Below are 23,866 nucleotides of genomic sequence, written 5' to 3'. Positions count from 1 at the left end.
AACCTGAAATAAACTAACTCCATTTCTAGCAGCATTTGAATAAGTTGTTAACGCGGTGTAGTGACGAAAACATGCACCTGTCATGTCGCAAACGGAATAATGATTATACCGACTGGCTAGTTACCCCGCCATTCCAATTTTCGGATGATCTGCTATCGAAATCCGCACAATATCATGGCTTCCTTAGCAAGCCCCCCCTCAAAGCTTATCGAATTGCTGAGTAACAAGTGGGGGAATCCAAACTTGACGATAGTAGACATCATTCTTTTCCATCTCGGAGTTGCAGATGTCTATTCTTTACATGCAACATGTCGATCCCTACGTTGGCTTGTCAATTACGTGACGGATTCGCCATGCCTGCTCAGTATCACAAAACAACTACAACCCTTTGTTACCGATCCGACGCTATTCCGAAATGAGCTTGGCAAGCATGGCGGGTTGATCGCCGGGGACTTTGTCCGCAACTTCTTCGAATTCGGACGTTGGCCTGTCAACTCACTACTCTTATATGTCGAACGTGGCTCTAAATGCCAAGGCTTGATCAGATATCTACTCCAACATGAAGGATATAGAACCTATTCCGAAAAATTAGTGTTTCGTCGTGACAGAGCCCCTGATCTATTTATCATCATCAAATCTACCCGGGACCCTCCCATTATCGATATCATCAATGAGGCTACTACGACAGCTGGTCTTAATTTCATATCCTGGAACAAGGCCTACTGTCTTCTTCCGATCCCGACTATACAATTTCACAAGTTTTACCCTCTCAAACCTTTCGACAATGCGCTTGGAAAAGTACTCCGTCAACGGGCCAAACTTGGTTGGACGACAAGGGACATCCTTTGGCCTGACTTGACAAAAGAACTTATTTCTGATAAGGAATGCCGTCAAATTGGCGGACCAAGCACTTTAACAATCAGTCTTGGACACAATCCTCCGGGGGATTACACTCCCGACCATGTTCTCGAAGGAAGCATTTATTCCCTGGTGTGGAAGTCAGCAGGTTCTTCCAGGCGTCTAGTTGCCAGTATGAAGGTTGCCCCTGCTACTCATGCACTTCGATACCCTCATACGTACGGTGATATTGGTGATGGGTGCAAAGACTGGTGGAGATTTTTGCGTGAACGATTAGATCGCTGGATCTATGTTGAGGTAGTCAAGACGGATCATGATCTACGACCACATGGATTTCTCTTCTTGGCACCAGGGAACTTTCGTCTTTCAATTCCTCCTGGTTACCAAGTGCCTGATTCGTGGGACTATGCAGATGATCAGATCATTCCCTGGTTTCAGGAATGGGAGAGAGGTTGGACGAGGGTGAATGAGTACTAGGGTATTTTCATATTATGCAAGCGTCTTTCACATTCGGTATAACATCGATATTCATTATTAAAGTCGTGTGAACAATATTCTTATTAAACTAAAGATTTACACTATGCTTGGGACGTTTGAGACTTTTCGCTACGCCAATCCATCTCTATATCCTTCATGGCCACCAGATGTGTCTCATCTGTCTGGCCATATTCCACCTCATACGTGCGGTCGCAAGTAATACCAATGGGATCAATGCGTGACGCAGGCGTTTTGTCGACATGTGAAGTTGTACCAAGAGGTGCTCGCGAACGTGATCGGCTCACATTCGTGCCTCCATTCGTAGGCCTGTTGCTGCCGTACTTATCATAGGTCTGGTATCCGCGTCGTGAAGTGCCAAGAATCTTGGGGAAGATTTGGACGAGAAGTATACGAAGTTGGGGCATACAAGCGCAGATAATTCCAACGTTGCCTTCGATGGTAGACCATCTGGTAACAGCAAGATATTCCCACGTTGGGTTATTTGAGCCTTTGCCTGTACCTGCTTGGACAGTGGCGCTAAGTCGAAGGATACTCATGATGGTAACACTTAAAGAATGTTAGTGATAGAAAAGGCAGTTTGAAGATGCAACTTACAAAATGCCAACGCTAAACATCATGCCCACGCCAATCTTCTTCCTCCAATCCAAATTCATCTTCTTCAATTGTGAAAGAGGAATAGTTAAGATCCAGATATCAAGAGCAATATTGATAGATGCGCTTGACCATACGACGGCGTTGACGTCAAGACATGTTCCTTCATGTTCGTGATCCCACTTTGTCCAGAAATAACTGATAGGTCTGCATTGGAAAATCGTGATGAAGATGTAAACCAGTCCAAATATGGCTGTAAAGATAACCGTACTCCAGAGACTCTTTCGGACACCTTTCGTGGGGAAAATTCGAAGGAAAAAGAAAATCATAGATAGCTTAAGGAAGGTTTGTAAGCAGAAATATAGAATTGCCATGATGTAGAAATATCGGCCGAAGTTGGTGATTTGTTGAGGCGTTATTGTCCAGATATCGCGACCGATGCCGTTAGGAGCAAGACCGTATGCGTTGATAACAATGGAAGGGACTGCAGTGCACGCGACGAAAACCATGAATAAATCATCGAGACCAAGAGGCAGCTTCATGAAGATCTTTGTTGAGAATCGTTGTACTATAAAAAGGCCGGATAGAATGCCCATGACGGTATTTGTGGAAGAGAATTGGCCTCGGTGGTTTCGGACGGGAGCGCCGCATGCTGTTAACGTGGTATTCTTGGTACCTAAATTATGTAAGCGTAAATCATTCACTTTGAGGGCTGTACATACTCATAGCCTCCGGGATTGTACAAGACGTCAAAACACACTTTTCAATCTCTGCTTGAAGAGGGGCGTTTGTGCATGAACATTTCACATCTCCGAGTTCACATATCGAGGATTCGATCGCGGTAACCATACATTTTGCCTTGAACTGTCAGCTAAAACCCCAGAACTAGACGTCGGAACACTTACAGCACACTTTGGCAGTGTTGCCAACGTAGACATGGAATCATCCTGAGCCAAAGCAAGTGGCAATGTTGCCACAAGGTAGGCCAAAAGGCTGCGAAACAGCATCATCGTGATATGACACAAATGACAAGTCAAACCAGGCGGGGACTGGAAGGGGTTATGTACGACACATGCAGGAGATAAGCACACACTTTTTGCTTTTTAACCTTCCCAAAGGAGCGGTTGTCCCCGGATATATAATGAGATCATCTGCAGGGACATCAGACTTGACACCATGACACATGGACACTTTGAGCTTTAAAATACAGTCAGTGCAACGTCTGATCGCGGGACTAGGCTAGATTAAGTACAAGGGTTACGAGATCTGGAAAAAACCACTTGTGGCGAGTCGGTATCAAGTGTCGGCACCGTCGGGTACCTCGTTGGATGTGGTTAAAACTTCCCCTGACCCACCAAAGAGTCCGCCAAAACAATAGTCTATGCCAAAATCTTTAGTGCAACACGAACAGGGAGCTTCGTAAACTAAACCAAGACTCAGTTAGGGAATTGTCCTCCCGTCCTTTAACCCTTGGAGATCGGCCAATCCCGGTCATGTCAATCAGAGAGATCAGCGAATGTCGCGTCTATGCTGAAGAACTTTATCCAACCAATCATCGTGATGGTATCATCCTGAAACAGAAACTGTGTGTGATTGACAGGCGGCTTGTTACTGTCATGTCCTTCATACCTCGGGAACGCGGCAATTGAATCGACAATCATTCATGGATAGAGGTCCAAGTTCCTGGATTTTATGCGTGCGTATCCACAGCACGCAGATCAGATCGTCGGCCCTCGTGGAAACAAAGAGAGTGGCTACAGCGGGAAAAGCAAAGAAGAAAAATTGAAGCTTGTGGAGACATCCCCTAACGGTGGATCTCAAACAAAACTCGATACTGACTTGACGTGAACACTTCATCAGCACTAATGATAGCCCCTTGATTTAGTTGCGTTGAATAAATTTAGGTAGACTGTCTAACTATTCTGAGGAGTTGTTTCCATTTGGTGGCTGTTATTGGCTTGATTACTATATTAACCATTTCAGCCATCAACCAACGGTTGACTATTGTGGTGGCTTCCGTGTTCCAGGACGAAGAAAACGGTGGAGAAGACCCCCTGAGAAAGACTTGACCGGCGCTAGAATCACGCTTAGCTTGTGTGGCATCGGACCTTTTTCCAAGCTAGGCTCTGACCGAGGTTGATAACGCCACATATTTTACCCGTTCGTATGTTTTACAGTCATTGAATTACAATCCATGGCCGTGGCTGCATTATTAGACAATGTTATGTACCATTTCTGACCCTCTAGTTTTAAGTAAAGACACTATACTCCTTGGTGCAAGATTTATTGAATGTAAGTGTGTGCCCCTTCGAGTGGAAGACACGAGTCAAGAGACGAGCGGAACCTCATTGACGAATGTGGGTAAAGGATTCCACTCCAAAATGCTCATAAACCCATCGGAAAACTTAACCCGCGGGAGGGACACAAGAGATGTAATTAAAGTCATTCTACGGATATGCTATTTTCTGACCCGCTAGCCAAGACGACAGATTCATCTGATATGGAATAGTAATATACCCACAGCATGAGGCTATTTGTCTATCTTATTGATCCTTCAGTTCTCCGACCACTACTCATAGTACCTGACTCAAAAGTTATTCATTATATGATCTGCATGACTCTGCACGAATACATCCAAGCCCGTTTGTCTCATTTGCCACTTTGCCAAGCCGCTCTAATTCCGCAGCCGAGCTAACCTCGGATTGCCCCTTGTTGCTAAGACCTTGTTGCCATGTGTTCCGTACCGCACATGGCATGCAGATCGCTGATCTGCTTCACAATCAGTTTAGTTATGTCTCTTGTGACATGATCTTGGCGCTTGCGCTTTGAGCATATTCTGACGGGTAGGGATCAAACCATCAAGGTTGAAGATCATGATCAATTGCGACATGTTTTCCGTGTTCACGTGTACCTACCCCAGACCAGGCTTGGCAACCTTGTTGAACACGCGGAACACGCTTCAAGCACATCAGTTCGGATGTTAGCTCCGGATCGTCAAAGAAATTCGACGTCGACTGCGGTTAGTCTCTCGCTAGCTACGGAACGCCATGACTCAACAAGCTACCTGAAAAGTGTCTGAGCCATCGGAAATAAACATCTCTTTCTGGATATACCAAGCCAATAAGTCATTGTTTAGGCTCTCTTGGCAGCATTGAATTGCCTTAAACCCCACAAGTGTCCTCGTGGCGGCGGACTTGAGACCCATTCTCATCGATCCGTAAGATTGGGGATAGATTATCTACTGACTACCCTTGACATAAACGCTTAGATTGACTGTGACATGGAGGAAGACACAACGTCAGAGACTCAGTATGCCACTTGAGCTCTCAACAAAATCCACAGTTTTCTAGGTCACACCATCCACTGACTGAAAGCTGAGAGCATCATAAGGGTGTTCTATGGTCCAACCGAGAACTCGACGTTGATACGATGCATGGTGCAGTACATAAACTGCACTGCATCTAGACTCACACACTCCTTGTTGTCGGCAATCTTGTGGGGAAATAAGTCAAGAAATTAGGCTACGTTGGATGAAGTTTCCCCCGTGTCGAGCTTACAATGGTTTGATTCAACACTACATCACTATGCAATTGGTGAAAGCACTCGCGATACATGAAGGATAGCTGAGATGAGGGTTTTCTACAGACGAGGTGTCAGCGCGAAGGTCTCGTTACAATCTCGACCTCACAGAAGACAATGGTGACTGGGAGTTGTGGGACATGTTTCTGGTACAGGATTTCCACAAGCCGAAGACCTTCAATGACACAACACGCCAACTCAATCCCATGATATAATTACAAAACAGTACTTCCAAGATTATGGAGCGATGCGGCCAGGCAGAACAGATAGGGAAGCTGAAGCAAGCACACATGGACCTTCGCTTCAGCAACGACACAGGGCCCGTATAGCCCTGATTTGGTTTCATTCTCAGCTTTAGCAAGTAGACCGTTAAAGGGCCTGATTAACGGCCTGTAGGGAAGTAGAGTATCTGCGGCAGGTGTGTGTACTGAGCCTTGATACGCCTTGCAAATCCGATCGGTCATCCCGACTTTGGCTCGATAAAGCTTCGTCGGGCGTTCAGGATCGTTGGATTTGCTTGCAGCAGTAGTCAGCATCGCTGCTAGTGTAGAGAAACAGGACTCAGATGGACTACAGCACGCGTCAATGAGTCGGTCGAAGAACAAGGCAAAAGACAGGGTATACGCACATCTATCACCCAATTTCTCCACCCACAAGACAAAGAGGAAACCAACAAATGAGGTTCCCTCATACGCTAGGTACCGCAGTCTACCTTTCGGGTGGAGGTGACGATCCGGCATTGGACCCCATGCTAGGAGGGCCGTATGCGTTATCTTGAAGCCTTCTTTGATGGCCTGTTGCATCCTAGACGGGATGGAACACTGGTCAAGGTCTCTCTCGTAATCTCGATCTCGTTTCCGTAGGCCAAGAGTCGAGTCCATCCCTGAGCCAATGTAGAATCGGGGTTTCTCTCCACCCTTCTTAAGGGTGTGAGAATAGATCCCCTACATGCCGGTATCGATTGATTCAGAGGTGGCACGGGGTAGCCCCTTTCAAAAGGTCAAGTCTGGCGGCGTTGTAGACGATATAGCTGCAGCCAACGGTGGCTGGAGTTGGGATCGTTGTACTCATCTAGAATCGTAGCTCTGTCATATTGTTGAACTATCGGAAGTCTACTGTTTTGGTCTATCTCGTTTCTTCATGAGATGATCGAAAGTCTCAAAGATTCAAATAGAATGCATGGCGGAGTCACATCTTGGACTTCGAAGATCATACACAGATACCAAATGCCTGTGGTAACAGGCCAATAGTTGGGAGACAAAATGGTCACAATCTACTGATTTCGCCATCAATGATTGGTTGCGACATTCATGTGAATGAAATCATTCACGGATCAACGATGAATGAAAAACATGATCCAGTCTTCAAGTAGAATCCTAAATCGGTACGGGGGCAACATATGGATCTTCTGACGGGTCGTGAGTGTCTTCATCTCCAGACATGTCCCAAGGTGGTCGACTTACTCTACTGGCTCTTCCGGATCGTTCCTTTTAACAAAGATGTTGAGGCTAAGGCCTGAAAAACATGAGGAAGAAGAAAAGAAGAAGGAAGAGAGGGAAGACAAAGGCGGCCTCCTAATGGATCAAGGAAAAAGCAGCTTGTCAGGATTGCATCCACCTATCTACACCCAAGGGCCAGCCTTGAATTGAACCTTCAAGATACATTACAAGATGTTAGGCTAACTCTCCATTCATTGACTAACGGACCTCAAGCATCAAAGAAGAAACTAGCACATCATATATAGAATACTGACTTAGCTATGGGAAGAATCACCGTTCGTCTTGTTGAGGTTGATCGGGGGGCGGGAGGGGGGAACTACAAGCCCGCAAGAATTGGTGATTTCTCGTTAACCAACATGTTTGTCAGCGAGTATAGAATAAACATCACAGGCATCGTTAACTGAGCTTTAATAGCGGTACTACCTTTCAGACTGAGTTCAGATATCGTTTGTCGGTTAACAATCCGTGAAGTAAGTCAGCTGGCTTTACTGTGCATATAAACGACATTAACAAGACATCGTTTAGACTCAGTGCCAGGCATATACATTATCAGAAAAAGGGTGACACGATACGCGGTGCCGTGGTCCAATGCGACCATGCATCGTGCCCTTCTAGGTATCTAATCCTTAACTTCTTGACGTCGATTCACCAGCTTCTATAGAATCGATATGTGTAAATGTGCATTTCCATCCATCAGATAAATGTGGCGCCTTTCACATCGTCTTACTGACATAGGAGGCAAGTTTACTTCACTCAATTCTCATATCTACCAACTAGTAAGTAGCCGGAGTAACACTCAATCGACCTCCATCTGTCAATACACAATTTCCATTGCAATATGCTCCCGCACGAGAAGCCAAGTATATCAACGGACCCATAATATCCTCCGGCGTACCAGCTCTCTCAGCAGGAATTTGATCTGGTGGAAATGCACCCTCGACAGTTGGGTCATCGCCTTTGATCAAGCTTGTTGTAAGATCGGTTGGAAACACTAAACTGTTAGTTCAATATCCCTCTAGTTGGTCGCATCACTTACGTCCTGGACAAAGAATATTGGCACGAATCTTGTATGGCACCAGATAAGTGGCCAACACTTTAAGCATCATAGTTGTTGCAGCTTTGCTCGTTCCGTATGCAAAGCCAGCAGTGATCTTTCGGTTAAAGCTCCCGATACTGCTGGTCGCGATGACCTGGCTTCTACCACCTTGATAGCCAGACTCGTTTCCCTTTTCGAGTAGATGGAGGAACGCAATAGCCGTGTAGAATACCGAAGTACAGTTGACATGATAGGTATTAGTAAATTCCTCCATGGGGATATCTAGAAGGGCATCTTGGACTTGGGCAATTGTCGCATTGGGTGGGACATTTCCAGAAGGACCGGCAATACCAGAATTGGCGACCAGAAGGTTAATGTAACCAACCACGTTATCCAAGCCCTGCCAGCTGTCAGAGAACTATACTTCCATCTACTGTGATCTGAAACCTACGATTTCCTTAACGGCGTCTTCCAAAACTTTCTGCCTCCGGCCAATGATGTAGACTTTCTTTGCCCCATTTTCAGCTAACGCTCGGGTCATGAATAACCCAAGTCCTAGTGACAATCAGCTTTCGCGACGTCCTTTAGATGGAAGATGCCCTTCGTAAGAACAATAGACTTCTCTGTTCTTGGGGTAGACATACCGCTACCACCACCTGTCACAACTGCCACGATTCCTCGAACATCGAAGAGATTAGTGGATTGTCTTGATTGACTCATCTTTGTGCATGTGGCCGATAACAAAATGCTCGATATGTATACTGTCTGCAATTAATTTCTTGGGTTTAATAGACTATCATTAGGTCTAAGTATATTAAAATTTAAATTGTTACTGTATACGCTTGAAGTCCTGGCCTAATGGGTCAACAGTGGCGCGGTGAGTTGCCGAAACTGGTAACCCTGATGAGGGGACGGGGGCTCCGCTTTCAGACGCAGTCCCCTAGAGGCTTCTGATGATAAACGAGGGAAGACATACCGAAATAGTCAATGCTCTACCGAGGCGAGTTATTCGGTTTGGTCTTATCTGTTCTTGATTGTAAATGGCAACTATCCGCGATATCACAAGGTTTCCCCTGATACCCCATGTACCCCAGATTATGTCTCCCGCATTAGGTATCGTGCATGTAAAAGCCAGCGTTAATAAGTGCTGCCAACTCCTACCAAAAATCAACATCCATGACTGCTTTCTATTAACATTCTTCACTTACTTCCATCATGACAAAAGATCTCAAAGCTGAAAGCGACCTTGGAGGTGTTCATCAGGAGCCCTCGAACGTCGGTGAAGTTCTCGAAGACAGGACAATCGAGCACGACGCCGTGTTCGGAGACATTACAGAAGATGGTCCGAATTACCGCAACGTTGGATGGATTGGTACCACTGCTCTGATGATGAAGACTCAGATTGGCCTTGGAGTTCTATCCATGCCAGTTGTCTTTGATACTCTTGGCATTGTACCTGGAATCATCCTTCTCATCCTTATCGCTGGTATGACGACTTGGTCAGATTGGATCGTTGGAGATTTCAAGCTGCGTCACCGTCACGTCTACGGTATTGACGACGTCGGACAGATGTTGTTCGGTCGCATTGGCTATGAGATCTTTGGGGCCATGTATGCTCTTTGTAAGCCATCACCTCCAGGTTTAGGTGCGGTATGCTGATATCTTAGACTTCACCTTCGTTTCCGGATCAGCCATGCTTAGTATCTCGGTTGCTCTCAACGCGCTTTCGACACATGGTGCTTGTACAGCTATTTTCGTAGCTGTTGCTGCTGTTGTCACGTTCTGTTTATCCAGCATTCAGACTCTTGCTCGCATCAGCTGGGTAGCGTGGGTAGGTGCCACTTGCATCATCATCTCAGGTGAGTCTCGGTCTCTCCATCAACTGCTTCAAAGCATAGCTAATTTGAACCAGTCTTCGTCGTAACTATTGCTGTCAGCCTTCAAGATCGACCTGCCGCGGCGCCGCAAGGCCTTGGTGAATGGAAGTCCGACTACAAGATCATTGCCCATCCAAGCTTTACCGATGCTATCTCAGCCATATCGACCCTTGTCTTTACATACGCCGGCACGCCAGCCTTTTTCAACATCGTTTCCGAGATGCGAGATCCGCGATTATATACAAGATCCTTGGCTGTCTGTCAGACTATAGTCACCGTTGTGTACATCATCGTAGCCACAATTGTTTACTACTACTGCGGATCTTATGTTGCCTCTCCTGCTCTTGGATCTGCTGGCACAACCATGAAGAAAGTCGGTTATGGCATCGCCCTACCCGGCTTGCTAGGTTCTGCGATTCTACTATCTCACGTAAGCCCCCTGGCTCCCGTATCTAGATAGCAACTAACAATTCCAGTTGCCTGCCAAGCACATATTCGTTCGAATCCTTCGAGGATCTGAACACCTCACAGCTAACACCACTATCCACTGGATCACATGGCTTGGTTCTACTCTTTCAGTGTCTCTCGTGGCATACATAATCGCCAGTGGTATCCCTGTTTTTGGCGGACTTGTCTCATTGATCGGTGCTCTTTTTGGTACGTTCTTGTCTCTCCAGCCGATGGGCTGCATGTGGCTCTATGATCACTGGAAGAATGAGCGTACAACTGGTTGGTATATCAGGGTCGTGTGGAGTGTCTTTATTATTGTCTCTGGGACTTTCTTGATGGTGGCAGGAACCTACGGTTCTATTGTGGGCATAATCAATTCCCCCGAAAGAACAGGTGCTTGGTCATGCGCCGATAACTCGAACTCCACATAGACACCATAGATGAGGTCAAGATAGCACATTTGACATCTAAGCACAATCTATGTAGGGATAAGGGAAAATGTGACAGTTAATTACTAGTTGAATACAAAACTGTAGTGCGTTGCAACCCTAAGATTATTGCTCAACGTATTTAAGCTTTGCAAACACCACTGACACACGTCGCAGGCTTTTGGCAGGGAGCGCTAGCACTACAAGACCATCCTTGGCATCTGTTGATGATATTAGCGTATAACATTGACTTTTCGGCTGATGGACTCACCCCCAGTTACAAGCCTGATCACTGCAGATGCCATCAGGGCTGAGGCATGTGAGCCCACTCTTACACAGCTTGGTGTTTCCATCGCATTTGGAGCCCAGTGCACCATCTGATGTTCCAGATCCAGAAGAACCTGACTTGGCTGGCCACGATGCACCCGGTGCGGCAAACTGGGTGTTGACGTTACCTGTGAACTCCCATTTAACGTTCTTAACAACGTCGTTCTTGTTTCCGTTTGGGTTACCATGGATTGCAGAGAAGGCGTCAATCATGATGTCAATGGAACCCGGCGACTATACATTTGTCAGCGGGGATTTCTTCTACAGCATTCATGACAACATACTCTGACCCAACTATCATCGAAAGAATCTCCGATGTACATAAGCTTGGATTTGCCTGTGACTGGGTCGGTGACCTTGGCTTCGAGGCCGCAGTACTTTCGAGTCTGGGCTCTCCAGGCATCTGGATTACTGTTCCATGTAGCCCCTCCCATTGCTTTCAAAGACTATCGGTCGTCAGTCACTGCTTCTAGAATAGACGGTTCTGAGTACGCACGACTGCGAAAACCGCATCGCTATTGTAGTATTTGTAGCCACACCAGCTCTGTCCGTTTGTAGAATCTGGGTTTGAAGAGGCACGGTACCATGAGCCAATACCACTTTGCGCACCAGGAAAGAACCCGGAGGGCACATTGACTGGATATATGCTTGCTGAAACTGGAGCCACGATGGCCCCGACCAAAAAGAAGAAGGAGGCGATAGAATTCATGATGCTCCAGTGTTGTGTTTGGAATGTATCATTAATATAGAAGGCAGGCTGATTCTTTCATCGGCTGTTCGAAGTCTTTTATAAGTCGTATCTCCTCTTCAGCGTATTTCGTCTACATCTCAAAAGTGTCCTACGCATGCAGCGTAAGAAGTAAAATTAATTTACTAATACGAGATTAGACGACAAGTAGGGCAGTAAAGTACCTACGCTAGAACGGCATTTCATGTGAGCTAAGAATAAAAAGGGTTGTATTTTCCGCTTGGACCCCGGTTCCATGTCTTTAGAATGACGGATTCTACTAATGCGGTGTTACCAAACTCCATTGCAACTCAGATAATACAGATACTAGTAGTGAAGGATCAAGACCCTTGCGCGGAATGATGAATTTGCGTTCTAGTGGTGAGTCTTACCCGTTGGGTAAAGCTGAATGTGATTTTACGGCTCATTTACTCCGCTGTCAACGAACTGCTCTAATGCGGAAATCTGATTGGTTACTTGTCAGAAGACTGAACCTACATCTTTGAATCAGATGCATTTTATAAATTATAAAGATAGAAGCCGGTATAGCGAGGAACCATCCTTCTACAACCGACGACATAGAAACTGCTGAACTGCTGCCAGCGGCACCTTATTTGATCCACGAGTTGGACGCTGAGTCTACTTTGTCCATTCAATTTTGTTCAAAAACGAAGGCACACTCGTACAGCTTCACATATATTGCCATATCAACAGTGAGAGTTATGAATAGCGATCCGTGGTAGGCCACATGATTATTATCTTCCGCTATTCTGATACCAGAGGATGCTTCTCAGTGCAAATCAACTAAAGTGGTTTAGTGCTGGCTTTTCGGGGATTCCGTGCTTCAAAGACTACAGTTAGTTCTTCGAGGGTACGACCCTTCGTTTCGACAAAGAAGAAGTAGATGAACCCCAACTCAAACAAATCCCAAAATACAAAAAACACATAGCTACAAGAACGTTGTCAGAGTTATGTAGTACATCAAATTGCAGGGTTTTAACTCACAACCAATAACGGATGTTCTCCATGGCAACCGGAGCGGCAAACGTGTTGACAAAACTGGCGCATCCAGAGGTGATCATAGATACCATCATGCCATTCGCCCGCATGTCATCTGCTTTGGTTAGTGATGTTTAGATTTGATAGGGAAGTGGACTCACTAGCTAGAACCTCGGCAGGGTAGATAGGTTGCATGGGAGTAAATCCCACTGCAAACGTAACACCGAAAATGAAGATGAATGCGATACTAGCAGAGCTTGATGGCACGCTTCCAGAACTTTCATACTCGGCAGCAGTAGCAGCAACAATCGCCAAGGATATCGACATGCCCAGACAAGAACTCATAAACATTTTACGTCTTCCCACAATATCGTGAAGACGTGCTATAAACACAGTCAGTATACATCGTGTTGTAGTTAGAACAACTTATCGTACCTCCTATCAAAGCAGCAATCCATCCGGTCAATGCGTAAAATGCGTTCAAAAGCAAGATAAGATTAGTTGACGTGATACCAACGTTCTTTACCATGATTGGAAGGTAATAGCTTGAAACATTGTTGCCTGAGAATTGACCAAACCAAGACATGGCGATAACTAGCAGAAGACGATATCGACGAGCAGGGGATTTGTAGAGACTCCGCAAGTCAAAGCAAGCCCATTGCGAACGGCCTTGAACCTCTACAAGTGAGTCCCGGATTTCATGCATCTCGATGGCAACAATTGGATGGTCGGCGTCACCGTTGGCGTGATGCTTGACAATAAACTCGCGAGCTTCTTCATCTCGTCCTTGAGCGATCAGCCATCGTGGACTCTCAGGTAGAAACCAGCTACCAAGACAGACCAGGCCCGGGCAGAGTATCTGGAGCCACAAGGGAAGCCGCCATTTGATGTTACCAGACAGGTGGATGTTGGCCCCGTACATTGCTAAGCCAGAATTAGCATTACACGACTAAGCGGTAGATAATAACCCACTAAAGGTAGCAATGATGCTTCCCATATACCAAAGAGTGTTGTATATACCTGCTACCGTTGCTCGTTGCAAAGGAGGGGCGATTTCAACCAAGAGCATAGGTGCAGCGACAGTGTTAATTGTCGTAAAGAAACTGAGCAGGAACCGAGCTCCGATGAATGAGGATAAAGTCGGAGCTACAGCAGTAAAAACTGCTGATGCACATACAAACAAGGCGCTGACAGCCAAAGTGATTTTCCGACCCCGCCAGTCACAGATCCATGTGAACAAGGCACCCGCCATCTGGCCGATTTGAAAGATGGAAAAGACCAAACCAGTCGAAGTCGATCCACTTGTGCCCAAGCCATAGTAGTTTTGGTATTCAGGAATTACGTTGATCGAGCCCATGAGTGATCCATCATAGCCATTCATAGTTGAGCATAGATAGATGAGTCCACAGGCCATGTAAAGTTGGATATGTCCACGACCCCATGGTGACGGAGCTGCGCCATGGGCTCTGAGTGCCGTCGCTATGGCTTCCGGAGTCTGTGTGTTTTCTTTACTGTCATCACCACCAATGTCGATATGCTGGCTAGCATTTCCAATGTGCTCCTTAGACATGATAACCGCGCAATTTAGGATACTTCGCTGGCCAGGTGTCAGAAACTCTAGGGCAATTAAGGTTAATAGATAAAGGCATAAGTCTTGGAGACGATCGGCGATACCCATATATGTACATGCACATGTCAACCCATTGATACGTACCATTTCCCAACTACCCCACTCACGCCGAGTCCTGAGACGAGTAAAATGGTGCAAGGGCCACGGACTTTCGAATCCCCGTCTTAGTGTCGGTACATGATCTGTGCAACATAATAGCGGCCTCATGACACGAGCAATCGGCTGCCACAATCGAAACGTTACTTTCAAGTTGTTCTAGACCGTCTTGGTATCTCCGGTAAGCACTTGAGCGGGAACGGCTATTCCCGTTTAACCGGTAAATAGGCTATATGCAGTATCTCAAGACAAAACCAATACATAATGCAGACATCCCTCATCTGACTTTCCATGGTGTAACCTTTCCAAGACATTCAGTGCCCATCTTGCAACATTACCACTCACACCCATCATAGCGACAGCCACGATGCAACGAATCAACTGTTGAAACGAATCGACGATGAAATCCTATTGAGGAAGTACCAGCCGCTGTTGGCCGTCAATCATTAGAATTGCCGACACATTCTTGGGCACGTGAGCTTGACGTGGAGGCACATTTGGATATACGAAACGGCCTTTGATGGTCCTTCTATCTCGCCCAGTAGTTCTGGTTACTTGCTTCTTAAGTCGATACTTTCGTCGATGCGCAATGGTTCTTGCAGGGTACTAGCAAACAGTCTTCTTCCAAGGATTGACTCCAATTGGCTTGAGCTGATGCAGTAAGGCAACTCAATCATGATAAGGTGAGTACACTGCTGGATGTTGACTGCGCTATACTCAAAGCTTGAGGGGTTGGTATATGAAGATGTCGTCTTTTATGATACCTGTGAGAAGTTAAGTATGTTTGTTATGATCTCTTAAGCTTACGCCCAGGCCTTCTCAGCTTCCTCAGGGTTTTCAATAAAGGTTAATCTATCTGCGCAGATTATATTTTGCGGACAGATTAGATTTTAACAAATATTCAAATTCAATGTTCTCTCAAGATAAGATTTTCTATCCAAGGCATAACTCATATGGGATGAACTCTATAATAGAGGTGACTTATAAAGGAAGCTTCTGTCACGCTGAAGACAGCAGCAACTTCTTCATCTTGCAACCTCAGTCAAAAGTCAAAGACATCTACTCGCCATCACCCAACGTACCAAGACAAAGTCAGTCAATCCATATCTCTTGCTGCACATAGCTAACCACTTTCACGTGTCAAGTATCCTTAGATATGTGGCAAGATTTCATGTTCGCATGTGGCGCATCCCTCATCTTGCCAGAATTCAGATCTTCTGTCAAGGCCGAAGCCAGGGACAATGTCACATTTTCGACATCACCCAGCAGTTGGTCTTCGGGCTGGTGTCAACGAGGACGACCAGTTCCGGGAGTAATGCCATCTTGGTCGTGACTACGATAACAAAGACCCGAAAATCTGGCTGGAAAGCTCCTAATCCAGAAGATGCTACGTCGAATATTTCTCGCCAACCATCGAAAGAGAAGAAATACTTGAATCACAAGATGGACCAGGCTCTCCATTCTCCAACAGCATGCTTTGTTCTGATGGGCATGACACGTCGGGGCTTTGTACTCAAAGCGTATATTGAGTATGGGGTAGTGTCAGTGGCAATCGCAAATAGTACTGCAATCTAATATCATCAACTCACGTTTCTCATGGTTCCTGTTAGTAACCGAATCCGTAAAATAACATTTCCACAATTATGTTTCCCCTACTACACTGCTCCATTTTAGACTTTGAATCTTGATGCAATAAGGCAGGTACGAGAATCATGACCTTCGGCATTGCCGAGATCTAAGACGGAAGTTTAAAATCCCTTACTAGTGCTTCAAGGGTGAGAAACGACAGATCACCCAAATACAGTTTAGCCTTCCTCATTCGGTTAAGTCGGTAAGTCGATGGGACGAACTGAAACAATTCGTGACAGCCTACGAGATGCTCTGTAGTGGGTAGCAGAAATGAGAGCCTCCTAAGTCATAGGCTATAAAAATAAGTAGTCTAAGAACCATAGTCTAAGAGGCATAAAGTGACCTACTAATTTCGTCTCGTATGCTTTCAGCTGTCGATCTTTCTGGTACCCTGGGGCCTGTGCATCCTGGCCTTGGTAAATAACATTTTGTAAACTGATGCCTAAAGTCTAGACAATAGATACTGCTAACCAACAATCTAAACGGCTCTCGCGTCTTTTAATTCCCTTTACGTATTCTCTCCATATCTTGATGCAACTCTCTGACTCTCAACCGATATGATGGACTTCTCGCAGCCATCAGAAATCACCGAATGCCAAGCATCAAACACGCAGAGTAGACAACCTCAACTGACCTCATCATGCGCCGAGTGTCGACGTCGACGTGTCAAATGCGATGGCCAAACCATCCCTTGCAAGCAATGTGCCTATTATCTTGTTCCGCATCTCTGCCACTACCCAACACGGAAGCGAAGACGGAACGTGACCCTTAAGTAACTCACACCTGCTAATGGCAATAATTGGATGCTATAAGGACCTCTCATTCTAACGTGTGAATCTTGCCATCTACAGGTCCCATGACGAGCTTATGGATGCCTATTCCAGGGCCCAGAAAGTCATTGACACGCTGTTTCCATCCAACTCCCTCGTCGAGCTCTCTTCAATGACCCGTAAGCAGCTTTTAGAACGCGTACAGGCTTGTAAAATCCCACAACGCGCGTCTGATGATATCTCGCACGGCGATTTATATGTCTTGGAGCCCCATGTTGAGCAAAACTTTACTTGGGACGAAGTCTCGGAGGATGAGAGCGAAACATCTCGCGTAGCAGACGATGTCAACGGTCTAGCTTTCTCTCAGCAATCGCTTAATGCCTCGTACTTAGGCTTATCATCAGTACCGACAATTTTGAGAGTCATCACTCATCTTTGCCCCGACGTTCAGAGAAAGGTTCCCAAGGGTCCTGAGGCATGGAGGAGTCCATCATCATTAGGTGGCAGTCCCGACGAAAGCGCTGTGTTACAGGTCAATGAGAAGTCACTTATTGATACCTATTTCGACCATGTACATCCTAGCATACCTATGATTGATGAGGCTGAGTTCCGCTGTCGATATGACATGACAAAAGAAGATGAAAGTAGCTCATGGTTGGCTCTGCTCAATATGGTGCTGGCCATGGGCTCAATGGCATCCGACTCCATACATTTCACCAGCCATAATGTCTTCTACAAGCGAGCTCTCCTACATCTCAACATCGTGTCCTTCGGATCCGGACATATACACATGGTGCAAGCTCTAGCCCTCTACAGTGGCATGGTTCTGCACTTCTTCAACCGACCAAACACAGCGACTGCCGTAATGGCAGCAACAATTCAGATGGCTGTTGCCATGGGTCTTCATAGAGTACAGTTGACAGACGTCAACTTATACAACCCTTCTTCCCCAACATCTCGTACTACAAATACTCGAATTCGTACCTGGTGGACTCTTCTATGCTTAGACACGTGGGCCTCCTCGACTTTAGGCCGTCCAAGTCCCGGATATTGGAATCCATCCACGGTATCAGCATCAATCCCATCCAAGTTGGGCAGCTCAGTAAATCTCATCCACCCCTCTGGAAATCGCGTTGCTAATGTCTTTTTGTCTTGTGCAGGACTATGAGATTATTTCTCTCGCTGCTAATGAACAGTTTTGCAGGATTGCGGCACATATACAAGAGCGACTTATTCAACTGCCTCTCATCAGCCTCGATGAAGTAGAAGATTTGGATCGCGATCTCACAAGTTGGAAAAACTCGTTACATCCATTTTTAGGTCATCGCGAACAATGCCCATCCAATCTCAGACCCGCCCGGGCGATTATGTGGTGGCGATATATTACTACTCGGCTTACACTATACCGCCCAGCCTTACTCATAACGGCGGTCCGTCGAAAGCCTTTCGATCAACTAAGCACAAGAGAAAGAAAGAACTTGCGCACGTGTATTGAGATTGCCATTGAGGGGGTTGACATGATGAGCATGGAATGGCGTCCGAACCAGTTCATTTGTTGGAACATCGCCTGGAATCTTTTCCAGGTAACATTAGTATTGATCCTTTGCATGATGTCGCACAGATTTCTTGCAGAAGAGTATAACTGCAGTGAGTATGTGATTCGTGCAATTGACTTATTTAGTCAGATGGAAGTTCTAGATGCTGGCTGCACGCGTAGCCGTAAACTTATTCAGCTTCTATTTGACAACGCCAGAGATTTCGAGTCAGAGACGTTCCTATGCGAGGGAGGTATCGGGAGCCAGTCCATCCTTGACACTCTTGACTTTGATCTGCTGGGAGAAGATGTTGATTGGGTAGCAGAGTTTTGTGGTGGAAATTAATGGGAAGGAAAAGAGTATCTCGAAGGACAGAAGCTGAGTTGCAAAGTGTTGGATAGAATAATCTAATGAGTAACCAGACTCTATTCAGAAGGGACATACTACTTGATATATAAATGGTCAATATGTAAGAAAGAAACTTGCCAATACTCTTTGATCTTACGGTGAAAATGCTTTGTACATGGTGACTCAACATCGCCCATCCTTTATAAAAGGTAGCGACTGAAGTCAAAAGAAGACTCAGCTTGTCCTGCAGCTTTTCCGGCAGTCTTAAGGGCCTCCCAGTTCACATCGTTGATACCAACTTCGTAATCCCAACCGTGGTGAGGATCAGGGTTAGGAATAATCTGCCAGTAAAACCAGGGAATTCCCGCAGCGTCGATCTGGGCAGCCCATTTCTTGATATTGGCGTCTCGGGTGTTTGTGGAGAGTGGTGATCCGCCGTTGCAGTCGTTGTTCAAAGCATTTGTGTAACACGCACCCCATTCCTGCATGATAAGCTTCTTGCCAGCATTCTTAGCTTTGTCGACATAAGTTCGAAGCTTCGAGGTATCGTAGTCTCCAACGCCATAAGCATGAATGGCGAGGACATCGAGACTGCTGCAAGTGAAGTAACCATCGAGGAGGGAGTTTGCAAGCCAAGCTCCTCCGCCAGTTGATACGAGTATGTCTGTGTTTCCTTTCAAGTTGTCCTTGATACTCTTTGCCATGGTACACTGCCACGATTGGAGCGCTGAAGGATTTCCCTATAAGTGTACGGTTAGTCGGACCTCCAAGGAGCCTTCCACTGGCACGTACCTGAGGGTGCATGGCTTCGTTCTGAGCCTCGAATGCAAAAATATACTCAGAGCTCTGACTCCATGGCTTCCCGTTCTTGGGGTTTTTATGCGCAAGGACATGAGATATACGATCCTTGAATTGGGTTTGGGCTTGACTATTGGTATAAAAGTCACCAGTGCCATACCACTTTCCGTAGAAATCCACTTGACCCTCCAGAGCATTGTAGCTGTGGATGGAGATGAGAAGCTTAATACCGTAGTCATGAGCTTTGACCATAAACGTGTCAAGCCTGTTCAGAACGGTATCATCCCAATCGTCAGGGCCTGAGCCTTGCAAGGCATCGTAAGGGATAAGCTGAGTACCCTTTTGAGAACCAGACTGTCCTGAAATGTGGTGTTAGCTTTTCAGCAGCTGATCAATTCTGACATATATGTCTCATACCATCGAGCCAAACTCGAAGAACCTTGACACCAGCGCTTTGAAGGCCAGATAATAGCGTGGTCTGCTGGCCATCTGTCAATCCAGCAGCATAATACAAGTTGGAGGCTGAGAAAGACTTGGCAGCAAAAGTAGTCGCCAGTGAAGAAAGCGCAAGCGTCAAGCTTGTAAGTGAAAAGAACCTCATGATAGCGGTATATCAGAGCCGGATAGTGATAGACTAATGGTTAAACTAGAGTCTTTAGTAGGTCTTATATATAACGAAAATGGGGACAAGTGTTCCCGACAGATAGCTTTGATTGTCATACTCTATTTCATTTCTACAGGGGCCGGAGATATGAAATGGCGAGAAAACTACTGGGATACCGTTTTTAGCGTTCTGCAGGAGAGTTACTAGTGGCAAAGGATTCATCAAGTTGAAACAGGGGTGTAAAAGTGCTGCAGAGCTGTAAGTCGACGGAAATAAGAACTCCGCCTTAGTGTTGTTACCAAAGGTACCCATCAGTGTAAAGGCGTTGCAATCTGACAATTCCTACATATTCGAACAACGACTTGAAATGAAGATATGATCGGTTACCCAGGCTCGGAAAGCGACGCCGTAACCATGGATCTCAGTGAGATATAAGTATCGGAGTAATGGCTTTACAAGAGAACATCCGTCGAAGAACAGCCGTCTACATTTGCTCAAGGCACAATATCACAAATCATCATTCTCGTCATGGAATAAGACATGTTATATTCAATGAAATTAATACCAAGAAAGTATGTGGGGGAAAATCGTCGAACGAAACAAAACCCCTACAGCTTTCCCAAATAAAAGCACGATGGCGCCAGATAGAAAAGATATCCAATCCTCGACATTCCCACAACTACCACCATCAAACGTGGATCAAAAAGAAACAGAAAGCGGACCAAAGCCAAAACTAAACCCTTCCTCGTTATTCTGTTTTGTGTTAGCCAACAGTTCTACAAGTCAGGCGGCGGCTGCGTCATCAGAACAGGACCATCATCGTTGTCATCCCAGCATTTCTGCCACTCTTCAGATGGCACCCAAGCCTCCTCACGAGCGCGAATGATGGGAGTGACATCGATTATAGAAGGACCATCAGCCGAATGAAAAACATGTCTCACCTTGATGGCGTTGTTCTTGCCGTTGAGGGTATCCATCAGCGAAGGCTTCCTTGACAAGGAGCGAGTCGGACTGGATGACTCGGTTGGAAGGCTAAGTCTAGAGGATACTTTCTGGGTCGCAGTGTCAATGAGGCGAGGCAAATATGTCTTGGCGGCTTGCTTGGCAGTGTCGAGAGCAATGGGTCCGAGTTTCTGGACTGTGTCCTTGATGAAATCGAAAATGCCTTCCGCCTCACCGGTCTCGGGGTTGATGGGCTTGAGCTTCTCCAGCTTGTCAGAAGGAAGAGTCATCAACGCTTGAAGAGCCGTGTCGGCCATTACAGCACGCTTGAGCAGAATCTTGGTGGCTTCCTCATGCTCGGGGGAGACATCCGCGACAGTGGACTCAGCTCCCAGTGACTTTTTGATGAGGCCACTAATGCCTGACAGAGCGGCTGATGCGGCTTGAGAAGCAAGGGGCTTGGCAAGCTTTGCTCCCGCGTTGAGAACGGGGCCAAGCCAGTCAAACATGCCCTCTTCTCCTGCCACCTGTCGTGTCGGGCCCATGAGACCTTGAATGAAAGCAGCTTCCTCCCCGCTGACAGTGCTCTCTGACAGGTCGAATCCAAGACTGCGACGAGGCTGACTTTGGAGGTTTTTGACGGAGCGAGTCTTGACGGGCTGCTGACGCTCACGAATGAACGACTGGCCGCACTCGGCGACGATCGGGGCTACTACTGGGGCGAGGTAGTCAACCTTTGGTGCGTCAACTCGCCAAATGCGTTCCATCTTGCCAACCACCTCAGTGAGTCCCTCGGTATGCTCGGATGCAAGGACGGCTTGCAAGGCAGCTTCGGCGAGCAGAGCGCGCTCTGCAGTGCCGTCAGTCTTGATGTCGGGATTGTCGGAGAATTCACTCTCCGCAAGTGATCCCAACAGGCCGCCAACAGGGCCCAGGAAAGGAGAGGCAAGGGGAATGATCTTGGAGCCGACATTGGCAATAGTCTTGAAGACGTCCAAGAAACCCTCTTCCCCAGTTTCGGAGTACTGAGGCTTGACAGGCTTGTTCTGGCTGCCTCGTCCATTCACGCCGTTCTTAACAACCAGATTAGTGACGATGTTAAATCGAAGGGCAAACTTACGGTAGGGTATGAAGCTGGCTTGTTGATAGCAGGCTGGATAGTGACGGTCTGAACCTTGTTGTCGACAACGCGGACGTCGCCGATATCTCCGAAAGTAGAAGGAATGCTGAATAACCGAACAAATGATTCGTAGTCATTTCCGTAAGGGCTCCCGATGGCATTGCCCGAGTTGCTGTCAGTACCACCACCGCCATAGCAATGGGTTCCAATGGAGACCAGCTGTCCATTCGCCTTTCGAAGAATTGGAGCGCCAGACTGCCCTGGTGAGTGTTAGTCTGAGCGTTGAAGGCTTCTGCAGTTATTCGTCTTACCTCCGAATGTTGAGATCTGGTACTCAACCATGTGACGAGCACTGTCCGCAATTTCGTAGTCATTCTTTGCATACTCCTCATACATCTGAGCACCCTTCTCTTCGTCGCCAGTCTCTGGGTCCTTGAGACTCTTGTCTCCAGGGTATCCAACGACACCTAGCAGAGTCTTGTGGCCAGAAGGTGGAGTGTTGACATAGTTAAAGGATCTCAGATTTCCAGTGAAAGCTCTGTCAACCTGAATAAACGCAAGATCACGAGGACGGTTGCCTGAATCCTGAAGCCATTCCTCGGTGGATATGACTTTGACACCGTACCGAGCCTGAACTTGAGAAGTCTGGAGAGAAGCACGACCGTTATATCCGATGAAACACCTGATCTGGCTCGCTGCTCCGTAGCGTCGTCCCCAGTCATAAACAACGTGACCGGCGGTGACGAGAACATCGGGGCGAATGAGCCAACCAGTACCCATCATCCAGACTGGCTTACCTTTGCCTTCGAACCTGGCTTGAATCTTGACAATGGCTACGAGACAGAACTCTATGAGCCATTTTCTGATAAGAGAAGACGGTTGAGGTGTCACTTACAACGGTACTTGCCACCTTCGAGGAAGTCACTAAAGTCGACCAAAGCACGCTGGTCTTCTCCAATGATGGACTCCGAGCTGCCTTTACTTCCATCATCGGGAATGATGGTAGATTCAGCAGGGTGGTTGGTGGTTGGAGGGACGAGCTTCAGACTGCGGCACGGCCAGGCTTTGAAGAAGGTGAAGACATATTCAAAGATCTGTGAAGAATTGAGAGATTGTTTGAAGGAGTTTGATGTTGAGAGTTGTTGTGATGGATTCTTATTCCTGGGGGAAAGAGTGGTTCTTATACCCGCCAGCTCTGGCGTTTGAGCATCTCGTTTAGGAGGCAAGTACTCGGCCAGGTACTCGCATACAAGATGCTACTCCGGCTGGAATTGCTCAGAGCCTTTGCTAACTTTCATCTAAAAGACAGGAAGGCATTGTTCCAGTGCACGAATCCCGGTCAGCCTCACAGGTGCTATCACACCAATGTTTCACTATGACACCTTCGGATTGCACTTTTCCAAGCGCCAGCCAGCCACTAGAGTAATATCACTATATCACATTGTTGATCCTGTGCATCATGGTGGACTTGTATTGATCCCGTCTTCAGCCAGCCTCTGGAGAGCCATCACATTCTCAGTCGACA

The 23,866-nt window shown here is 46.6% G+C and overlaps 9 protein-coding genes across 9 annotated transcripts; 3 read left to right on the top strand and 6 right to left on the bottom strand.

The window, feature by feature from the left end:
• Nucleotides 1-308: 308 nt before the first annotated feature.
• On the top strand, nt 309-1,335 carry FSST1_007081 (uncharacterized protein; the record flags this gene model as incomplete). The annotated part of the gene is made up of 2 exons (XM_083236657.1): nt 309-364; nt 573-1,335. The coding sequence occupies 2 exons, from the start codon at nt 309-311 to the stop codon at nt 1,333-1,335; spliced, it is 819 nt and encodes a 272-aa protein (XP_083083042.1).
• Nucleotides 1,336-1,436: 101 nt separating this feature from the next.
• Nucleotides 1,437-2,957, bottom strand: FSST1_007080 (CFEM domain-containing protein; the record flags this gene model as incomplete). The annotated part of the gene is made up of 4 exons (XM_083236656.1): nt 1,437-1,902; nt 1,951-2,623; nt 2,670-2,805; nt 2,853-2,957. 4 exons carry the CDS (start codon nt 2,955-2,957, stop codon nt 1,437-1,439), a joined length of 1,380 nt encoding a protein of 459 aa, XP_083083041.1.
• A 4,841-nt stretch (nt 2,958-7,798) lies between these two features.
• FSST1_007079 (SDR family NAD(P)-dependent oxidoreductase) lies at nt 7,799-8,781 on the bottom strand (the record flags this gene model as incomplete). The annotated part of the gene is made up of 4 exons (XM_083236655.1): nt 7,799-8,016; nt 8,062-8,461; nt 8,513-8,616; nt 8,706-8,781. 4 exons carry the CDS (start codon nt 8,779-8,781, stop codon nt 7,799-7,801), a joined length of 798 nt encoding a protein of 265 aa, XP_083083040.1.
• A 495-nt stretch (nt 8,782-9,276) lies between these two features.
• Nucleotides 9,277-10,819, top strand: FSST1_007078 (uncharacterized protein; the record flags this gene model as incomplete). The annotated part of the gene is made up of 4 exons (XM_083236654.1): nt 9,277-9,682; nt 9,729-9,920; nt 9,974-10,368; nt 10,415-10,819. 4 exons carry the CDS (start codon nt 9,277-9,279, stop codon nt 10,817-10,819), a joined length of 1,398 nt encoding a protein of 465 aa, XP_083083039.1.
• Nucleotides 10,820-10,958: 139 nt separating this feature from the next.
• FSST1_007077 (uncharacterized protein) lies at nt 10,959-11,852 on the bottom strand (the record flags this gene model as incomplete). The annotated part of the gene is made up of 4 exons (XM_083236653.1): nt 10,959-11,037; nt 11,088-11,377; nt 11,428-11,589; nt 11,640-11,852. The coding sequence occupies 4 exons, from the start codon at nt 11,850-11,852 to the stop codon at nt 10,959-10,961; spliced, it is 744 nt and encodes a 247-aa protein (XP_083083038.1).
• An 822-nt stretch (nt 11,853-12,674) lies between these two features.
• FSST1_007076 (general substrate transporter) lies at nt 12,675-14,439 on the bottom strand (the record flags this gene model as incomplete). The annotated part of the gene is made up of 5 exons (XM_083236652.1): nt 12,675-12,819; nt 12,876-12,984; nt 13,031-13,252; nt 13,305-13,793; nt 13,842-14,439. The coding sequence occupies 5 exons, from the start codon at nt 14,437-14,439 to the stop codon at nt 12,675-12,677; spliced, it is 1,563 nt and encodes a 520-aa protein (XP_083083037.1).
• Nucleotides 14,440-16,784: 2,345 nt separating this feature from the next.
• Nucleotides 16,785-18,874, top strand: FSST1_007075 (uncharacterized protein; the record flags this gene model as incomplete). The annotated part of the gene is made up of 4 exons (XM_083236651.1): nt 16,785-16,996; nt 17,076-18,096; nt 18,155-18,577; nt 18,728-18,874. 4 exons carry the CDS (start codon nt 16,785-16,787, stop codon nt 18,872-18,874), a joined length of 1,803 nt encoding a protein of 600 aa, XP_083083036.1.
• A 203-nt stretch (nt 18,875-19,077) lies between these two features.
• On the bottom strand, nt 19,078-20,276 carry FSST1_007074 (uncharacterized protein; the record flags this gene model as incomplete). Its single annotated transcript, XM_083236650.1, has 3 exons — nt 19,078-19,617; nt 19,670-20,034; nt 20,093-20,276. The coding sequence occupies 3 exons, from the start codon at nt 20,274-20,276 to the stop codon at nt 19,078-19,080; spliced, it is 1,089 nt and encodes a 362-aa protein (XP_083083035.1).
• Nucleotides 20,277-21,055: 779 nt separating this feature from the next.
• FSST1_007073 (trypsin-like cysteine/serine peptidase domain-containing protein) lies at nt 21,056-23,425 on the bottom strand (the record flags this gene model as incomplete). Its single annotated transcript, XM_083236649.1, has 5 exons — nt 21,056-22,294; nt 22,342-22,601; nt 22,653-23,174; nt 23,237-23,285; nt 23,390-23,425. The coding sequence occupies 5 exons, from the start codon at nt 23,423-23,425 to the stop codon at nt 21,056-21,058; spliced, it is 2,106 nt and encodes a 701-aa protein (XP_083083034.1).
• Nucleotides 23,426-23,866: the final 441 nt, after the last annotated feature.

This window comes from Fusarium sambucinum, chromosome II (genome assembly GCF_050947815.1).
Source record: "Fusarium sambucinum isolate potato_lamoka chromosome II, whole genome shotgun sequence".
Classification (NCBI taxonomy): Eukaryota; Fungi; Ascomycota; class Sordariomycetes; order Hypocreales; family Nectriaceae; genus Fusarium; species Fusarium sambucinum.
The sequence above is the reverse complement of the archived record's forward strand: the minus strand, read 5'-3'. Positions and strand labels throughout refer to the sequence as shown.